The sequence below is a fragment of the Camellia sinensis genome, chromosome 3 (genome assembly GCF_055761805.1).
Source record: "Camellia sinensis isolate YWXY chromosome 3, ASM5576180v1, whole genome shotgun sequence".
NCBI classification, from domain to species: Eukaryota; Viridiplantae; Streptophyta; class Magnoliopsida; order Ericales; family Theaceae; genus Camellia; species Camellia sinensis.
In genome coordinates, this window is record NC_138963.1 from 21,645,460 (window position 1) to 21,665,741 (window position 20,282).

Below are 20,282 nucleotides of genomic sequence, written 5' to 3' on the forward strand. Positions count from 1 at the left end.
CCTAAGAGGAGTCCATGTGATCAATTTCAAGAAATCAATAGAATATTGAATTCGAATTTGTAATCCATGTGATAGGCTCAGCATAAACCGATATGGACAAATCTTGCGATAACAAACAGGTTCTTGATTAGATTTTCAGAACGCGTGGATTTTTATGCATGAAGATATTTTATTATGTGTGGTGCTGGACTTTTGTTAGCTATAAAGCATGGATTTTATGCATTGAGTTTAGAGATATTATTATCAATTATTATATCGGATTTTTATTATCTGCAGAGCACGGAGTTTATATACTATTATTTCGACCATGAAGATATGGAAGATCAATTATTTTATTGGATTTTGGTTATCTATAGGGCATGAATTTTATGTATTATTACTCTGGCCATGAAGAATTTTTATATACCGAACGTGGATAGAGACCGTTATTTGGTCAAATATGCTAAAATGGAATCCACCCTTTATAGATCAAGGGGACAAGATGAATTACGCTGCCCCCTTGATTAAAAATTTAAAAATCTTTACCAAGCGGCATTTTGCTCAGCAAAATAGGTTGGTCAAAAATCTTCTCCAAGCGGGTTTTGCTCAGCGAAGTGAGTTGGTTGGAGGATTTTTTCTAACTTCGAAAATCTTCGCCGAGTGAGTTTTACTCAGTGAAGTAAATTAGAGGGTTTTGCCGAGCTAGTTTTTGCTTGGCAAAATAAGTTGGTGGTTTGTCTAACTTTGGCATTCCTTGCCGAACGGGTTTTACTCGGCAAGAAGTAAGTTGGTGGTTTGTCCAATAGTGGGATTTTTTACCAAGCAGATTTTGCTCGCCAAAAAGCAAGTTAGTAATTTGGTAGTTCCTAACACTGTTTGCAATAATTACTAGCAAGATTAGGCATTCTCAAAATAAATCCTAGCAAGATTAGGTATTGTCAAAATAAGTTCTAATAAGGTTAGGCATTTTAGAATAAGCCCTACCACTCATGTATTTTTAGCTAGAACAACAGAAAGTTTCCATTATTTCACTGGGTCCAAGAGAGTGAAAGCTCAGGAACAATTGAGAGGAAATAAAAATAATCACAGAAATTATATGAGTCTTGACAGTGTCACATGGCAGAATTATGGATTATCGCGTATTTGACAGTGGTTAAATCATTATCAAACACTGTATTAGTATTTTATGTTAAGCAAAACTCATCAAGAGATGAAAGCATATTGATATAATAACCCTAAACAACATGAAGATTGTTTGGAATATGACTTCGAAACTAATTGATAAGCACATCACTGGATATTATAAATAGGCGACACCCATATGGATTGAGGTAGAGAATTTATCTTCATAAATTAATCCATTAAATATTTTGATAATATTGAAATACTGACTTGAGTGTCAAAGGACTCACGACCGTTGTCTGGAAGTTTTTTTGTCTTGTAGATAGCGATCGCATAATGATGTTGATCATCTTCTTCGTTGAATTCTTTAATTAAGCCTTGTTTGAAAACATGCTACTTTAGTACCTTTTTGACTTTTTACGAAAAGATATATACAAAAATAGAGTGATGTGATAACTTATAATGACTTTTTTATTAAAATATATATTTGACAAACAAGACCTAAGTACATAATTTTTCTATGTTAGTACGTATAATCATCATGATAAACAAAAATTGACAATATGATATAAAATGGATAACAAACAAGACCCAAAATTCTCCTATCCAAACTACAATTACCATTTTGCCCTCCCAACTCCTACAACAACTACTATATCCTTCTGTAAAGCCATTTACCTTTTTATCCTACACTTTCTTTGCTTTAATCAGTCACCCATCTATATAATATACTCTCTTTCCTCACACCCTCCCAAAAAAAATTAAAAAAATTTCTTTTGCAAAAGCTAAGCACATTCTTCACATCAAAGGCTCAAAATCAATCTGTATGTCGATTTGCAGTTTTTAGAACACCATCATGATTATCAAGAAGTTCCAGCTAGTCCCGTATTTGAAACTGTCCCCTGATCAAGCCATGTGTCATCCATGGGACGCTGCGGCAACAGGCACGCCAAAACCCGCATGTGATTTTAATATCTTATCTGTATATGATCATTCATCTGAACCACTGAAAACAACATATGACACTTGGGTTGGGCCAATCATGAACACCACCAGCCCAGTCAATAATTCCGAAGCCGTTAAAAAATTACGGCGACACGGGACCAGTGTCAGTGTCAGGGGCCATGCTTCCCGGGTGCCGCCTGTCGACATGTCATTTGTCAGTATGTATGTGTACAGGTGTGTTGATCCTATTGGTGGGTTACTTTTGGGCTGTGACTGAACCTTGGTGTGCTCTGTATGCAGCTTTGTGCCCTGGTTAGGAGCAACAACTCTGTTGCTTGAATTTTGGCAACACATGTTGACGACAAGGCGGTGGCTGGTGGCGGCAGCAATGGTGGTGGTAGTGGTGGCGCAGGGTGGTTGGTGGTGGTGGTGGTGGTGGGGCTAATGGGTTTGGGCTTCTTGTTGGGGAGATTGACTTGGACTGAGAAGAGTGAATAAACTGGTCTGTGGTCTGAGAACTTGGACTCACCCCTCACATACCACATCTGCTTTAGTCCTTCACCTTTCCACAATATTCTGTCACACCTGTCATTAAAAGTATGAATAATGATTTATAAATGGAATTTTTATATAGAATCACAAGACTTTTTGTAGTTATTTTATTTTCAACAAGAATATATAGTCTTAACCTCACCAACCGACTCTTCATTTTTCCAATACAATTCTTAATCAATGGGAAACCTAGATAAGGAGATGATTATTAACATTTCAACCATGTGATTTCAATTTTTTTTTTTTTTTTTTCTACGTAAATTGTCTGTGCATTATTATATTTAAAAACACTGTTAAGAAATGAGAAACTGGGTCATCTTTTATTTTGACCTTGGCCTAAAATGGTCTGTGCCAACTCTATAGTTTTTAAGTTTCACACATGTTTTCTTTTTTTCTTTTTTTGCTGCTTAGTGTAGTGGTTAATAGTTTTAGTTGACCACTACTGTCTTGGAAAAATGTGAAATGTTGACAATAATTTGAAATGAAAAAAATATTTTATGTAAAGGTATATTATGTGATTATATTTTACTCATTATTTCATGTGATAAAAAGTGAAGTCAGAATTTGATATCTAACATTCAACATCTCAGAATAGGCATTCTCAAGTCTCACTTTTACCATATAACCAACAATAAATAAAAACGTATATCATATCAACTTAATAATGTATTCCTTAATTTTGTGAAAAGGATAATAATTATTAACGAGTCGGCATTAATTTATTATAATCCTAAATTCTATTTTATAAGAAAAAAATAAAAAAGAAGACTTTCTTGAGGTTTGGCATTAAGTGGGGCAAGTTGGTTTAGATGCATGAACAAACAAATGGAAACAAAGGTCTCATTTGGCAATATCACATTTTAGCTTAAAAGTTAAAAAGTCAAAAAAAAAAAATTAAAAAGTCAACAACTTATATCAAAAAGTCAAAAATTCCTTTTTCTTTTTACTTTTTACACATTTTTTTGTAAAAAATTAAAAAATCATCCCAAATATACTAATTTTTTTTTATATCATATTTTAGTAAAAAAATCAAAAAATTATTAAAAAAATCTGTTTTCAAACGAGGCCAAAGGGTAAAACAAAATCATAAAACATGAAGCTGTGAAAAACACATGACGCAAAATAATCATAGAACCCAATTAATATTGTTTTCTTGTCTTGTGTTTTCATTTGATAAAAAACCAAAAAAAATAAAATTTTTATTAAACATTAAAAAATTGGTTTCTTGAAAAACTACTTGGCAAAGAAAATAGAAAAAACAACAGTGTTTTTGAACTTTTTCTTGTTTTTGGATTTTTTTTTTTTTTTGTAAAAAAAATACTTATTTTTGAAGACTTACCAGGCAGGAGTTCTTCGCTTCTCTTTAGATGTAGAATTTTGGGCGACATAACTATCCGAATTGGCCAGGTATTTGTATGTTGGAGCAAAATATATTCTCCCTTCTTCCCATCCTTCAAATACACGCCCCGCTCTTCGCTCTATCCTCAACTGCCAAACAAAACCAAGCAAATATGATCATAATATTCAAAGCAATTTTAAAATTTCAAAGTCCTAAGCTAGACAAACACTTGAAAAATAAGTAAATAAATAAAAATAAAATTAAAAATTGGATCCTAAATTACTCCTTAATTTGTGTGGGCCACATAAAGTGATTCTGTATTATCTTACCAAAATATTTAGAAATAGAATTTTTTCTTTTTTTTAAGTTAACAAATTAATTTGTATGGGTCACTCACCTGATCTTTCTCTAGAAGTGTTTTCCAGTCATTCTTCTTCAGTAACTCATGTGTGTCACCGCAACCAGAAGCAAGTCGATAATTGAGGTCCCCAAGCCAAATAATCTTACTAATTATGGATAAAAAAACAAATTTAAAGAAGTTAGAATGTAAATGAAAACAAGAAAATTTCGGAACTTCAGCATAAAAATGACTAACAGATTAAACATCTACACATATACACTTACTCATGTTCCAAAATGTTTTCAGGAGGAGGAACTGCTCTTCTGGGCACGTGGCACAAATGAGTAAACCTTGTTTTCTTCAAAATTTCAATAACATCTGAATTTCTTCGAACTTCATCGCCTTCTTTCTCTCCGGAGGCCAAGTGAGTGCAAACAAAGCAAAATGTTGTTTGGTGCAATGTCATACTGATTGATATCGATCCCTATTATTAACCCAATACAACAAAGTTCATGTAAGCAATTCTTTCACTAGGGGTTTAAGACATCCAAAATGGTGCATACTCGTCGTATAAATTTGGTGGTGTGTTTATACCCTGAATGAATTTAATTCACAAATTTTAAACTCTAAATTATTTTTGATTGCGGAAGTTATGGTCACACATATGTACTAGTGTACCTTAGGCTGTTATTTATTTTTTTTTAGAATGATACCTTAGGCTGTTGCATGTGGCCATACCTTATTTCCAAGATAACCCATGATGCCTCTTCCAACGCATGAGACCTTCAAATTGCTAATGTGCCGACGCAAGTCTGCTCGAACCCAAACGCATAAAAAAATACCAACCATCTGCTTGCTGGCTGCCAAGCAGTACCGATGCTGCATGGGACTATGCCTCATCAGCATATAAGGCGGGCTTGGCGAACATTCTTCGCTCGAGTTCAAATTCAGGCTTAGAAACCTCTGAAAATCTTCACCATTGAGTTCATCTTCTAATGAGAGCAAATCTGAGAAGCTCAGCCTTGGTTTTAGACTTGGTGGTTGGGGTGGTGACTGTTTCAGATCAGTGTTGGTGGCATTGCTGTAATATTTTGGAATTTCAGGGTCAGTTCTATTGTCGTTTAAAGTTTGGCGAATGAGGGAGAGCCACTTGGCGGCTGGACCGTTGTCCTCTGCGCCTAGCACGTTTCCTGCGTTCAAGGGTACGATTTCCTGGAACCTGTTTCACACACAGTACAGGGTCAAAATGGTTAGCCAAAATTACCCAGATTTCAAAAACTTACCCAAAACAAATTTGCTTTCAGAATTGAACAATATCTTTTTATAAGTAGGTCTAGAATTGTATCAAGTAAAATTAAAATTTGTTGGACAGGACAGTTCATCCAATTGTCCATATAATTATTTTTCGAGATAGTACGATTGCCAGAGATTCAGGATTTGAGTTGATAGAGCGATTACGATCATTTTTGTTATAATCTAACTTATTAACCTGCTAACTTCCTATCATGCGTCCACAAAAATAAAAAAACCCTTACAATTTGTCATAAGTTTGGTGATTGGGTAAGACAAGTATATGATGAGAGATTCTATAATACATATTTTTGAAAAAATGATATCATATACAAATTATGATATTATATGATGTCAACACTGTATCTTAACTAAATACTACTCAAATCATAACCGACATCACTTAAAACATAATCACAATAAGTGATAACTCTTGCTAATCATAACCAAATATTATAAAAAATCGTAAATGGATTAATTTTTTTTGGGTGTGTAAATAGAATTTTTCTTATATGCTGGTCAAAGGCAAACAAAAGAAAGTTAGGGGGTGGGGGGACAAACGGGTAAAATGACATGGACCTGATGGTGGATTCGTAGACTTTTGAAGGGCACGTTACTGATGAGCTGGTGGGCATGTAAGTTTCGCTTCAATGAAGGACAAGTTGCTAGTTAACACTACCACGAATTTTCCCACAAAATTTCTCCTACATATTCTCACATAATCCAATTACGATTTGAGTACAATACAAGCCATACAAAGAATTATTGACTATATGCTTATAGACACAAAAATATATAGCTCAAAAATTCATTTCTATATTCTAAATTTGAAAATATATACACTTAATTTTATATTTATATATATATATATATTTTTTAGTCCAACTTGTTTTTCATTCATAATGTAAATTAAACCAGTCTAATCTAGACCCGTGGACTCATCACTTGACTTATTTATCAACTATGAAACACGGATACTTCAAATAAGAAGACGTATCCGTATCGTATCCGTATTGGATACCGATACTCCTCGGATATTTACGGATACGTATCAAATACTTATTAAAAATATCGGATACTTCTTAATTAATTTTTCATTAATTTTGAAGTATCGGATACTTAGTTTTGAAGTATCGGACACTCCGACTCACATATTATCGGATATTTCTTAATTAATTTTGAAGTATCAAATCATCCAAGTCACGTATTACTCCTTTTACGAAATTAGAATTATATTATTTCTTACATAACATCATAATATAATATAATTGCGAGAATAAATAAAATATTTTTACAATACTTTGCTTAGTTTTTTTTTAATAAAAATAACATAGTAAGCTCAAATAATAGAATTCATCAAATTGGCATATCTTCATTATATCATGCGTGTCCCCTATAACTACATAGAAGTAAGGATTAATAAGGTAATATAACAATAGTAAAATTAAACATCAATAAATAAATAAGAAAATAAACTTGCATAGAATATTTTTGACTAGTGCAAAAGGAAAAAACATAGGGTCAAATTATAGATTGTTTTGATATTATAATATCAACATATTAGACTTGATATTGAAATGAAATATTTGCAAGACCTATTGAAAATTTAAAAACTAAACTAGCTATTAGCTTAAATTAATACCTAATTCTTAAATATTAGTATTTTGCATTATAAAGTTACTGTGATTTCTCAATATTCTTGAGCTTATGTGTAACTCATTGTTAATAATTTATTTATTTTTATTTTTTACAAACTTATCCTATCCGTACTCGTATCCTACTTTTTTTTTATTTTACTGTATCATCGTATCCGTATTGTATCATATCCATATCCCGTATCTGTATCCGTGCTTTCTAATTCATCAATCATTTCATCTTACATGTAGATTATTTATTACTAAAAAAATTAAATTAATAATCGTAATTAAATAAGTCCATCACATTTTAACACAATACTAAAAAAAAAAACGAATTTGAATTCACCCACGGGCCCACACTACATAGCCTCTTCTATATCTCTCTCTCTCTCTCTCTCTCTCTCTTTCTTCATATATATGATTTGTATAATGACAAAACCATTGATGCTTTGGCAATCGCCCACCACATATATAAAAACCACTTCTTTTAGTAGGCTCTATGCCAGATTTACGTGTGACAGTTGCGGCTGGTAGCTTGGTGATAGGTTTAACAACAATGCTTCATACACCCAGTGGGGTGGCGTCCCAGTGACGTGGCACGTCACCACTGGTCGGAAAAAAAAAAAAAAAAAAAACTGTTTTTTCTGGACCAACCCCCAGCTGACACCTCACTGGGTGTCACCCCCAGCTGGGGGTAGGAAGCATTTTTTATAGGTTTAAAAATGGCAAAATTTTTATTACATCTGACTTACACATGTACTGAAATTAAATCAACTTAAATAATGAAGTAGAAGAGTGGCATAAAAATAAAAAATAGTGAGTTTTGGGTATAAAAAAAATCAAACAATTATACTTTTATCAAAATTTTATTCAGAATTAAAATATGTAAACAAAATTATCTTGTGTATAGTTCAGCGCATTAACTGAAATATGTAGACAAAATTTATTCTGCACCTTACTTTTATGATAAAAATTTGATCAAATTTTCATAGTGTTTAAAATTATTATACTTTTAGAGTGAGAGAGAGAGTTTTAGAGAGAGAACTGGGAGGAGGGGAAGGAGAGTTGCAGTGAATACCCAAGAACATAGATGTCAGCAGGGGCAGGAGTCCTTAGCCAATCACTCAAGTTCAAGCCTTCATGTGGTGACTTCCCTCCTACATTCCATGTCCCCACCAACATCCTATAAAAAAATTCCCAATCATCCTATGATTCATATATATATATAGACATATCCAAACAAACCACTACCAACATCAATATGTTCAAACCAATCCCAAATCATAACAAAACCAAACTTCTATGTTTTTTAAGAAAATGTGTTAAAAGACTGATCATTGGTCTGCAATTAGGTGTGTAGTTAATTCAAATTAGGTGTGCAATTTAAAGATTTAGACAAACAAAATCTGAACCAAAGATTATTGTCTCAATTGTTTTTTATGCTAAACCACTTGATTGGCCATTTACCAATTTAAAAACCACAAATTAACCAAACACAATGCCAAAAAAAAAAAACTCATTATAAGCCAGTGACTGGGACACATCATGCCAATAAAAGGTACTATAAATAAAAATTATATTTAAATTTAAATATCAATAATGGATCTGTGATGCATTTATGTTTACATAAAATAGAAATAACTAGAATAAATTTTTTAAAAATTAATTAATTATTGAAAAGTTGAAGCAACATATCAAAATTTGAGTAATTACATATCATAAGTTGGTAACAGGAGAGAGAGATTCTTCTTGCCTTACCTGAGGTTGAGGTTATCTGTAACTATTGGTTGCATGGCATCAAATCCTGGCCGTCCAATACTATCACTGGCCTCCGTCAACCAACCTTATGATCAGATTGAACTCAAATTAGAAACAAAGCTTGACTGTAAGGGTAAATTACACTTTTTACTCCTCTAACTTGATCTAAATTTCACTTTAATCTTTTTATTCTTTTAAATGAAATAATTTGATCCCTAACTATAAGTCTACTTTCAATTAGTCATTTCATTCAAATTTAAGATTAAAATTAATAATTTTGGGATATTTGTCAATCTTGTGAATCATGTAATGCGTTCCCAAAAAAAAAAAAAAAACAAAAATGAATATTTAAACAAAGAAATTAAATTAAAACTCAACTTAAAAGTTAAAAATGTAAATCACCCAAACTGTAAATAAGAATGTTAAAAGGGGAACACCAAAAGGTACATACATATGTGCCTATTAACTAAAAAAAAATAACATAATATTTCTTTCATATTTTCTGAATTATAATTATAAATAAAAAAAATGTCATAATTAAACATAATATAAAATATAACTAAAAAAATTATAAGTCATAACTAAAGTAATGTCCTAACTAAAGAAAAAAATTGATCATAGATAAAAAAGAAAATAATATAATAACTATAAAATGGTGCACATATGGTTCACCATTTTCAAGGATGTGTATTTATAAGGGAAAATGTTTGGTAGCTTATAATTTGTTTGTTTCTACTTTTCAAAAAATACTTTTCAGAAAATTCTACTTTCGTATTTTCCGTGTTTTTTTTTTTTTACTAAATTTTTTTAATATTTTAAACAAGTTTTTTACTTTTTAGGCACACCTAACATAAATACACCTAAAAAGTAAAAAAAATATTAAAAAAATCTTTTAAAAATTCACTAAATACCAAAAATATAAAAAAAAAATATAAGAATTCAGTACATTTTTTGTATTTTTATATATTTATTTATTTTTTAAAATATTTTTTCACAAATTTTTTACTTTTTAGATACATCTAAGTAAGGTGCATCTAAAAAAATAAAAAAAATATTTAAAATTTAAAAATATTCACTAAAAACAAAAAAAATACAAAAGTAAAAAAATCAATTTTCAAAAAACTTAATTCAAAAAATTCAAACCTAACCCACTGAATAATTTCATACTTATTTTAATCATAATTAAAATAATAATAATGATAAAAAAAAGTCATAACTAAAGATAAACAAAGTCCTAACTCAAATCTTAAAATAATATTATAATTAAAGAAAAAAAATTAATTGTAACTACAGATACATATGACATGGGAGGTGTTTAATAGAATACACCTGTCCAAACTGATCCAAACAGAGTACCAATAAAAATCGTTCCTAATTACCAATCTTTATAATTACCAATCTTCATCCATAAACCAAAGAAATGAACGGAAGACAAAGCCGACGGTGTACGAAGCATGCTACAACTGCAAACCCACAGGAAAATTACCCGATAGCTCCTCCGGTACGACGACGTAGCAGTCCTTGTCGGAGCAACTCTTCCTTCTTTCACTTCTTTCTCTTACTCCTCCATCCGCCATAGCTGAATTTGTTTTCCACAACAATAAAAGCAGTTTCATAAAAATCCAAAAGACAAAAAACAGAATCGAAATCGAATACCATGAATCGAAACCCAGTATCGTTCTCACCTTTTGTCGTATAATCAGAGTGAAATTCATCTGCACCAGTCTTGATATTCAGCCATTTTCGCACCACCACTTTTGGCCATGAAGACTGCAACACATAAGACCATGTTTGGATTTAGAGAAAACAAAAATTCATATATGTGTATCTGTGTGTGATTATTGACTGCGTACCTTGGAATTCTTCAATCGCTCTGTTCTCATTGTTCCAAATACAAATCAAAGCTGCATCAGAAACTGAGAGAGAGAGAGAGAGAGAGAGAGAGAGAGAGAACCCGGTTTTTGTTAGATTTGGACTTATCGTTTATACGAAGATCTTTAATGTTAGATTTAAATAATGAAAGTTTATGAGAGAGGGAGAGAGAGAGAGAGAGAGAGAGAGAGAGAGGAGGGTATTTAATGAAAATGTCAATTTGGGCATAAATTAGTGTGAAACAGAGTATTCAACTTTGTATTAAAAAGACCAGTTGCAGGGAAAATGGAGACAGATTTCAAGGAAGGATCGTAGACGTAGACAGAAAGAATAGAAAAGAAAAGAAAAGAAAATGAAATGATCTTAAATTACGAATATATATATATATATATATGTATATGTATATACATACATATAATATTTTAGAGAGAGAGGGGCCAGGGCCAGGAAGTTCCTTTTTCTTGAAGAATATTTAGAAAGCTTGGGTTTAGGACTTTACAGAGAGACAGAGTATAGACGATGAAAAAGACTAGAGCTTTTTAGAGATCTTTAAGAGTTGGATCAAATCAAATCACCATTAATTAACCAACCCATAAGAAAGAACCTTTTTTGAGTTCATCCCACCTAAAAAACCTACCTACAAAGCTAATACCAAAATCAGAAAAGAAAAAATGAAATATACAAATCAAAAGCACTAGTACTTGCAGAATGATTTTAAAGAATAAAGAAGATACATAGAAAGATGAGATCTGTGGAGCTCAATCTCAATCAAAACTAAAAATCCTGGTAGATCTTTATGGGTTTTGTGATGACCCATCTCTGTAAACTGTACTGTGAGTCAATAAATTCCCAGAAAACAGAGGAAGGTGAAGAAACAAAAGAAACAGAGGATGATTTGGGAATGTGGACAATGACATTGCTGATTATAGATAAGGAATCAAAGAGATAGAGAAAGAGCCCAATAATTGCATTAAAATTTTTGAATTTCTTCAAAGAAAAAAGCTGAGAAAATAACACATACATGAATCGACAAAAGGGTTTGTGATGTGTGCTCTGTATGAAAGGAGAGAGAAGAGCCCCTTTCCTTCGGCCCCTTTTATTGATCTTTCCTTTTCGTTTCTTTTGGAGAGAGAGAGAGTTTTAGAGAGAGAGTGTGTGTGATCTGTATATTTGACTCAAGTGTGTTGGTTTTGGTTGGTGGTGAAGAGGAGGCAGAGGAAGTTTGGGGGCGTTCCTCGTAAAAGCAAAAAGGGGCGGTTGGTTCTCTATTTATAACTCTCTCTATGCATATATATATATATATATATACTATATACACAAACAGAGAGAGAGGGGTCAGCTCATGGGAGGTATTATAGTCAATTCAGTTTAAGTTTCTCCACCGTCCAAATTGTAACTGAAAACACTGTTTTGTGGGAAATTATTTCCTACCTATCACATTATCTCGGTATGCATCATTTCTTACTCTACACATTTAGTAATTTGATTTTTTGATATTTATTTCAGTTCACACACCCTACATTCCAAATATATTCATTTAATAAAAAATGTGCACACCCTCATTAGATTATATTAGACAAAATTTATAGCTAACTCCAAGGCTTGATAAGCCAAAATCAATAAATACTGTTCTCTAAGATTCTTTCTGCAATAAAAAAAACAAAAACAAAAACAAAAATAATTTGATCAAAAAACACATACGGGTTTGTTCTAAAACACAGATTAAAAGCAAACCCATTTCGCAAAAAACACAAATTAAAGGATTACCCATCTCATCTTAACACGATTCTGATAAAACCCAACTTTTAGGTCCATGATGGCTCTCCTCAAAATCTCATGGAAACCAAATTTAACCCCAAATTAGGAAGATTCAAAGATGACCCATTACTGAAAACACCTTCCCGGCAAACAACTTCAATGAAATTATGTAGTAGACACCAACAAATGATACACACAAACTAAAAAAAAAACAAAGAAACATATAGTTTAATAAATACAGATTATGTGGACTCTTGTGGAGTTACTTCAATGAAATTATGTAGTAGACACCAACAAATGATACAAACAAACTAAAAAAAAACAAAGAAACATATAGTTTAATAAATACAGATTATGTGGACTCTTGTGGAGTTAGCAGTTGAACCACCATCAATACAGAAAAAATACAAAAAGCCACAAAACGAGTGTGTGCGCACTCTCATCAAATTATGTGAGTGAGATGTGTATGGAGAAATTGTGAGACGTGTGGGTGACATGGTGATGGGTGAGATGGTAATTTTGTTAAAAGATAAAATTATGATTTTGAAAAAAATTCATTAAGTGTGCGAAGTAAAAAAACTTGATGCGTGGAATAGAATTTCTCCTATTTGGTACTTGTATTTGCTAGAAATTTTTAACCTTAAAGTTTTTTTTTCTTTGATTTTTTGAAACAATTTTTGTTTGTCATTAAAGAAATGTTTTTTGGTACATCACAAATGATACAATTTTTTAGGTATGTCTAAAAATTTAATTTTAGTTAATTTTTTTTTAAACAATGCATACAAATTTTTGTCTTTTTTTAGTAAAAAAATTCTTTCATATTTTAATTGATTATTTTATATTTTTAGATGTACCTAATGCAGTTCATTTAAAAATAATTTTGAAAATCAAACAAAACAGAATTTTAAAGTTTAAACTTTTAGTAATGAACAATGCTACAAACTCAAAAAATTATTTAGAAAATTATTTTTAATTAATATATTTATGTGGATTACAATTATTATAAGTGTGACTCACATCTCATTAATTTTAAATTTATACCATACAATTTGTTTCAGTGTACAATTGACTTAAACTAATAGTTAAAATTTTAAGGATCTAAATCAATTTTCTCGCATCTATTGTGGCCATTTTTAAAAATGTAAAATATGTAATATCTACACTAAATCAATTTTCTCGCATTTATTGTGGCCGTTTTTTTAAAAGAAAAATATGTAATATCTACACTAAATTTGATGTTGGATTTCTATAATTGTATAGATAAATGAAACTTCAAATGAAGCAAATTAAATGCATTTGTTGAGTATTTGAGTCAAGATTTGGGTATCCGAGTAGATAGCATAATTTGGCGGAATTTGAGTTAATGAGTCCAGATATGTTTTGAGTCTTTTTTATTTGTATTTAAATTTGAATCAAGATTTGTACAAGAATTTAAGATGCCTTTAAAAATTGAGTTTGTTAAACAGTGTGTGTATTTTTTTTTTCTTTTTTTTTTTTTATTTTTTTTTGAGTAATGCTAGAGACCCCAAATATTTTATCAAAAGTTTTACCAAATGTTTCACATGGGTGTAGGACCCACACAATGTGGGTCCCGTGTGGGTCCCACACCCATGTGAGACATTTGGTAAAACTTTTGATAGAATTTTTAGAACCTCTAGTATTTTTGTTTTCTTTTTTCCCAGATACAAAGAAGGTCATGGCTTGGAAGAGTTGAAAAACAAAAACCTTTGATACATAAGTTTTGACCAACTCAACTATACCATTTCATATTAAAGGAGTGTTTCACTGCTATTCATCACCAAATAAAAATTTCAATAATTTTTAATTTATTTTATACAATAGTACTATCAAAAAAGCACTATACGAGTTTGGTTAGAATGGAGATGGTGAAAAGTGCATAAAAAATAATATAATTTTTTATATAATTTGTGTGAGTGAATTTTTAACCACACTGTCAATTCAGTATTCAACTGGAGAGTACTGGCAGAATAGATGGCGCCTGAATGACCTGCAAAAGAAAGAAAAGATTCTGGCGGTGGTTCGTCCACCCGGAGGCACTCCGATGATTAAGTCAGCTATCTCTCAAAGATAAAAAAGTGCTCAATTCACTATTCAGAGTACAAATTACGTACCTTAGACCCATTGGGGTGCCTCTCTTTTATAGCCAACTTAATCTCAGTCCCAATAGAAGCCTAGCTTCCACGGACTTCAGCTCAGTGCTTATCTTGGACACTCTAATAGATAAAGATAAACTCCCTAAGAGCTTTATCCTTATCCAGGCTGAAGTCCTTCCTCATTCTAGAACTCTTGTCCCTTATCCGCTTATCCCGGACTCCGATATCTTCGGAGATAACCTCGGCCTCGCGGAGATAACCTCGGCCTAGCCAAGATCACCTCGGCGTTATGACCAGGACACGTGGCACCCCGGCTGACACGTCAGCGTCACCTTGGCCACGTGTTAGTACTCAGAAAATATATCCCCACAACTGCCCCCTAGGTTCTATTACCTCGGCATCCTGAGATGATGGAACCTATATCGTTCATGTCGACTATCTTGCTGTATCATCCATTTACCGAGGTCATAATACGTCGGCTTCACACGATCAGATCCTGTAGTCTGTCTCATCAAGGCTTTTAGGATCAATAACCTAGTTCATTTGAGTTATTTAGCCGAGATCTTCCTATCAGCCGAGGTCATTGCTTTATTTAAACCAAGAACTCCAAGAGTTTTATCACGCGTATGAGCTATCACGCAAAATAAATCAACCGTTTCTGCCATGCGTCTTCCCCTCACTGGATCGTACTCGATACGCGCCTGTAAGTCAAATTTTTCTCGCGTGTACCGCCTGACACATACGTCGTTTTAGGCATATTAATAGCCTCGTTGCCGCCGTTTTTGTGTTTTAAACAAAACGTCCTTCCTCTCTCCGTCTTTTCACTTTACACCATTGTTTCTGAAGCTTTTTCTCTTTCTAACCTTTTCTCCAAAATCTGCCATTGTTCAAGCTTTCCTAGCTTTGCAACTTTGCTCTGTTCACCTCTTCCGCGCGTGATTTTCACCGCTCTGTCGCTTTTGCAACCGTCATCTGACTTCGGCGATCCCCACACCGGCCTCACTTTTTCTGGTAAGCCACTATTCCTCCTGGTTTCAGTTTTTGATTTACCTCGAACTCTGTCATTTTTGCGAACTTGCTCATGTCTTCGATCATTTTAATCTGTACCTTAATTTTCACCATGTGCTTGAGTATGTTTGCTTCGTGATTCTGTTTTTGCCCAATCATTTCATAAATATTCACACACTGCTCACAAATTTGTTCACTTTTGCCACTGTTCTTGGCCTTGCACCCTTGCACACACTCTGTCACAATGTTCTTGATGATTCGCCACTATTCTTAATTCTAAATCATTCTTGTTTGTCTTTTTTGTATTTTCGCCAGATTCTTGCCTTCAATCTCCGTTTGCTTAGACTTAGGTTTGAGATTTGCCCTAGAACACACGAGTCTTAGGGAAAACTGAAACGAATCCCCCTCTAATCTTCACAAATTCTTACCCCAGCGTGAACTTTAGGTTTTGCCGAGGTCTTCTGAGCCTTTACAGAATACTTTATTTCTAATTTATACACCTTCCCCTTAAGCCGAAGTCATGGGTATGTAGAAGCATAGGGTAGACACCCCGACCATATTAGAATACTTTAGGCAGGAGTTTTCCATCCCTGCCGACGTCCACCTCAGGTTGGCAGGGGAGGAGGATTCCATTATACCCGATGTGAACCTCATGCCTTTCCCAGTAGTGACCTTTATCGAGTGTGGACTTAGGTTTCCCCTTGACACCTTTTTCTGAGAAATCCTTCATTACTATAAATTGAACCCAATGCAGCTTGCCATCAATTCTTACCGAGTTATCAACGGTGTAACAACCTTAGCCAAACAAGAGAATGCTAGGGTTACCCTTGCCGATATCCAGTACTGCTACACTATGTGTCGCCTGAAATCGGAAAAAGGCCACATCTATTACCTCAACCGGGGTCCACTGAGTACAAGCTCATTGCCGACCTCCTAGACTCAAACAAGGGTGCTGGAGACGATTACTTCATCGTCTCGGGCAACTAAGAGTTTCAGTCAAATGATGACCTCCACCTTTATCCCCTAAGCCGAACAGTTTTCGGGGAAGGAGATGAGAAGGGCCAAGTGTCACTTTTTCTTGCTCTCTTTTTTAAAGTTTTCAATATTTTGTTCTAATGTCTGTGCTCTTCTTTTTGCAGTTCTTCCCCAGCCACCAAAGGGCTTTCGCAAGTCTTTCTTCCCCAAAAAGGACTTGAAGAAGCTATTAGATTTGCCAGTCCACAAGCGGAGAGCCCCTCTGTTGCTCAATTTCATTCCCACTTACAAGGTGGTCCTTCCCGACGTTCCAAAGAAGAAGAAGAAGAAAAGTCAGTCTCCTCCGTTCGCCACTACTCCTTCCATCACTTCAACATCTCAGCCAGATCAAGGATCGACCTCTGATCCAGCAGAGCAGCTATCAACCTCGGCTCCATATCTGATCCCACCATCTCAATGCCAACGCCACCGTAGAACTACAATTTTCGCCAAGATGGGTCGCAAGAAAGCTGTCACTGACGATCTTCTAGCCGACATCCCTGACTTAGTTGACGCTCAACCAGCACAAACCCAGCCTCAACCAAAGCCAAAGCCAAAACGTCTGAAGAAAGCTCAGCCCAAGGCAATGGTAACTCAGATTGACACTGAGGACACTTTGCCAATTTCTAAATTAACCGAGAGCGAGAAGACCCCTTCTGCTGCGGAGAAGAGGCTCGCCGAGGCCCAACCATCCGAATCTACAAGATCAAAGAGGCCGAGGTCATCTTCTGCGACCACCTCGGGACCATCAAAACATGATTTCCCCTGGGCTCCACCAATCACAATCGACGATTAGCCGGTTAAGGCTTGTGACAGCGCCAACAACATTGAGGTTAGCGTTGCCCTCTCTACCGCCTTGTTGCTGCCCGAAGATCTTAATCGTAATGCTCAGATGAGCGAATACAAAAAATTTGCTTTGATGCTGCAACATTCCGTTCAAGTAAGTTCTATATACTTGATATTTTTCTTTCTTTCTCTTTTTTATACTTAGAAAATTTTCTAATAACTTCTGCATAATAATTTCTGCTTTATCCATTTTCCTTCAGGCGATCCAGCACGTCCACTCCTTCTCAATACAATCTTTTGAGACAAGGAAGGAGTTGGCCGACAAGACTAGGGAGGTTGCTAGTCTGTAGAAGGCCATTAAAAGGGCCGAGTCAAAAATAAAGACTTTGACAAATCAGGCCGAGGCTGCTGTCAAGGCTAAGGATGATGTCGAAGAAAAAGCGGATGTCGCTGAGGCCATTAACAAAGTTCTTGAGGCCCAAAAGAAAGAGGCCGAAGAAAATACGGCCGAGGCCTAGAAAGAACTCCAAGATGCCCTGGCCACAGAGGAGGCCGAGATCAAGGCCGCCGATGAGAAGGCACATGCAGAGGGGGCGGCCGACGTCAAGGAGGATTACAAAAAATAAGTGAAGTAGGCTTGCAACAAGGGTTTCACCCTTGGTTGGATGGCCGCTCTAAAAAAGCTTGACGTCCCTGAGGACTCCCCCCTCAAGAAAGCCGACGTCCTACCCCTGTCATTCCCCCCTACTCTAAGCCAATCCGAAGACGATTCTAAGTCTGAGGAGGAAGCTTTGGTGAGGAAGTCGAAAGAAGCTGCTGGGGCCAAGTCCCCTACTCCAAATAAGCAAGTCCTAGATTTGACTCAGGATGAGGAGGGTGAGGAGGTCTCCAAGGATGTTACTCCTAAGAAGGCAACATCGGACGTGCCTATCGCCAACAAAAGCCTTGACCAAACCCTTCAAGAAATAGATGCCGAGCTCGCGGCTGTGAAGGCCGCCGAGATGTCTTCTCAGTAGTCTTTCGAACTCCAGACCCAACCAGCCGAAGGCGCTGAAGAGCCTTAGTTTGATGTTTTTCTCCTTTGTACTTTTTTTTTTCTTTGAAACAATGTAAGCTTTTTATGTGGCCGACATTCCATCTTTTGAATGTAAATACAACTTCTTCTTTTGAAGACTTGTATGTTTGTCTTCCCTTTACTGCTCTTGTATGAATCTTATACTTAGAATATTTTTCATATATTCAATGTACACCTTAACTGTGCAATCTTCTCATAGTGAAATACCTCGGTTATACCCACCAACGATTTACATCGGCAAGTACATAAGTACTTCTTTTAATACAACCTTGGCCTTAACTTATAAATTTTTTTACAAATTTCAACAAGTGTTCAGCTCAACTTCAACTTCAACTTGTAAATTTTTCACAAATTTCAATAAGTGTTAAACATGACTTTTGTTTAACTTCAACTTGTAAACTCAAGTTTCAACAAGTGTTAAACATGCTCTCAGTTTAACTTCAACTTATAAATTTTTCTCAAATTTCAACAAGTGTTAAACTAATTTTAGCTTGTATATTCTACCTTTCCAAGAACTATTTTCCAACTCTCTGCCCCCTAATGTGAACTTAAGTTCCACTTGGGTTCTCATTATGTATGTATTCCAGAAACATCGTCAACTATCCTATCAGTCACAAGTGTAAAAAAAAATTAAGCTAAAATTTATTTATTACTTCGGCTAATAACAAAGAACAAGATAGTCTAATGATAGAAAAATTTCAGATTGCAAGTATTCCAGAGCCTTGGTAACTCTTTGCCTTCATTATCTTTAAGCTGATATGCCCCATTGCCTAATATCAAGATGATTCTATAGGGTCCCTCCCAATTCAGGTCAAGCTTGCCCTCTCTGGGATCCTTTTTGTTGCCGATGACTTTTCTTAAGACCAGGTCACCGACTTGAAACTCCCTTGGGTTGACCTTCTTATTATAAGCCTTGGCAAGCTGCTGTTAGTATGCCGTCAGCTGAATTGCAGCTCTCTTCCTTCTTTCTTCTAGCAGATCCAGATCTTGGGCTAATAATACATCGTTAGTTCCATTCTCTACTCCCTGGGTTCTGATCCCTGGGATGCTGACTTCTAGAGAAATGACTGCTTCTGTTCCATAAACCATGGCAAATGGGGATTCCCTAGTTGATCTTCTCGGCGTAGTCTGATATGCCCAGAGTACACTTGGCAGTTCATCCACCCACTTTTCCTTTGCTGCTTGCAGCCTCTTCTTAATCCCATCCAAGATAACTTTGTTGGATGCTTCTGCTTGTCCATTGCTTTAAGGAAAACTTGAAGTGGAAAAATAATTCTTGATTTTGAACTTTGCATAGAAGCTCTTGATTAGCTTACTGTCAAACTGTGTTCCATTGTTTGCAACTAGTACTCTTGGGATCCCAACTCCGGTGATGATGTTCTTCCATATAAAGTTCTTCGCATCCACGTCTCGAATCTTGGCAAGGGGTTCAGCTTCTATTCACATGGTGAAGTAATCTGTTGCTACCAGTAGGTATTTCCTTTGCCTAGTTGCTTAGGGCAGTTTTCCGACGAGATCCATGCCTCATTGGGCAAACGGCCAAGGACTGGATACTGGGTTTAGGTCTACTGCTGGTTGGTGTATCAGAGATGCAAACCTTTGGCACTTTTCACACTTCTTGACATAGGTTTCTGCATCTTTTTGCATGTAGGGCCACCAATACCCTTGGGTAATGGCCCTATGAGCAAGTGAT

At 34.8% G+C, this 20,282-nt stretch overlaps 1 protein-coding gene across 5 annotated transcripts; it reads right to left on the reverse strand.

The window, feature by feature from the left end:
* Window positions 1–1,546: 1,546 nt before the first annotated feature.
* LOC114269957 (type I inositol polyphosphate 5-phosphatase 8) lies at window positions 1,547–12,107 on the reverse strand. Of its 5 annotated transcripts, none has more exons than XM_028211344.2 (11): window positions 11,856–12,107; window positions 10,816–10,878; window positions 10,648–10,732; window positions 10,449–10,541; window positions 8,963–9,047; window positions 8,283–8,387; window positions 5,016–5,496; window positions 4,562–4,761; window positions 4,335–4,443; window positions 3,938–4,086; window positions 1,547–2,631 (listed from the first exon to the last, which is right to left on the reverse strand). In XM_028211344.2, the coding sequence occupies exons 2-11, from the start codon at window positions 10,843–10,845 to the stop codon at window positions 2,292–2,294; spliced, it is 1,677 nt and encodes a 558-aa protein (XP_028067145.2). In that variant the 5' UTR covers window positions 10,846–10,878; window positions 11,856–12,107; the 3' UTR covers window positions 1,547–2,291. The 5 variants fall into 5 exon arrangements, with proteins under 5 accessions (XP_028067145.2, XP_082775373.1, XP_028067146.2 ...); XM_082919247.1 differs by lacking the exon at window positions 11,856–12,107 and adding an exon at window positions 11,569–11,650; XM_028211345.2 differs by lacking the exon at window positions 8,283–8,387 and having other exon boundaries at window positions 11,856–12,100.
* Between the last annotated feature and the right edge of the window lie 8,175 nt (window positions 12,108–20,282).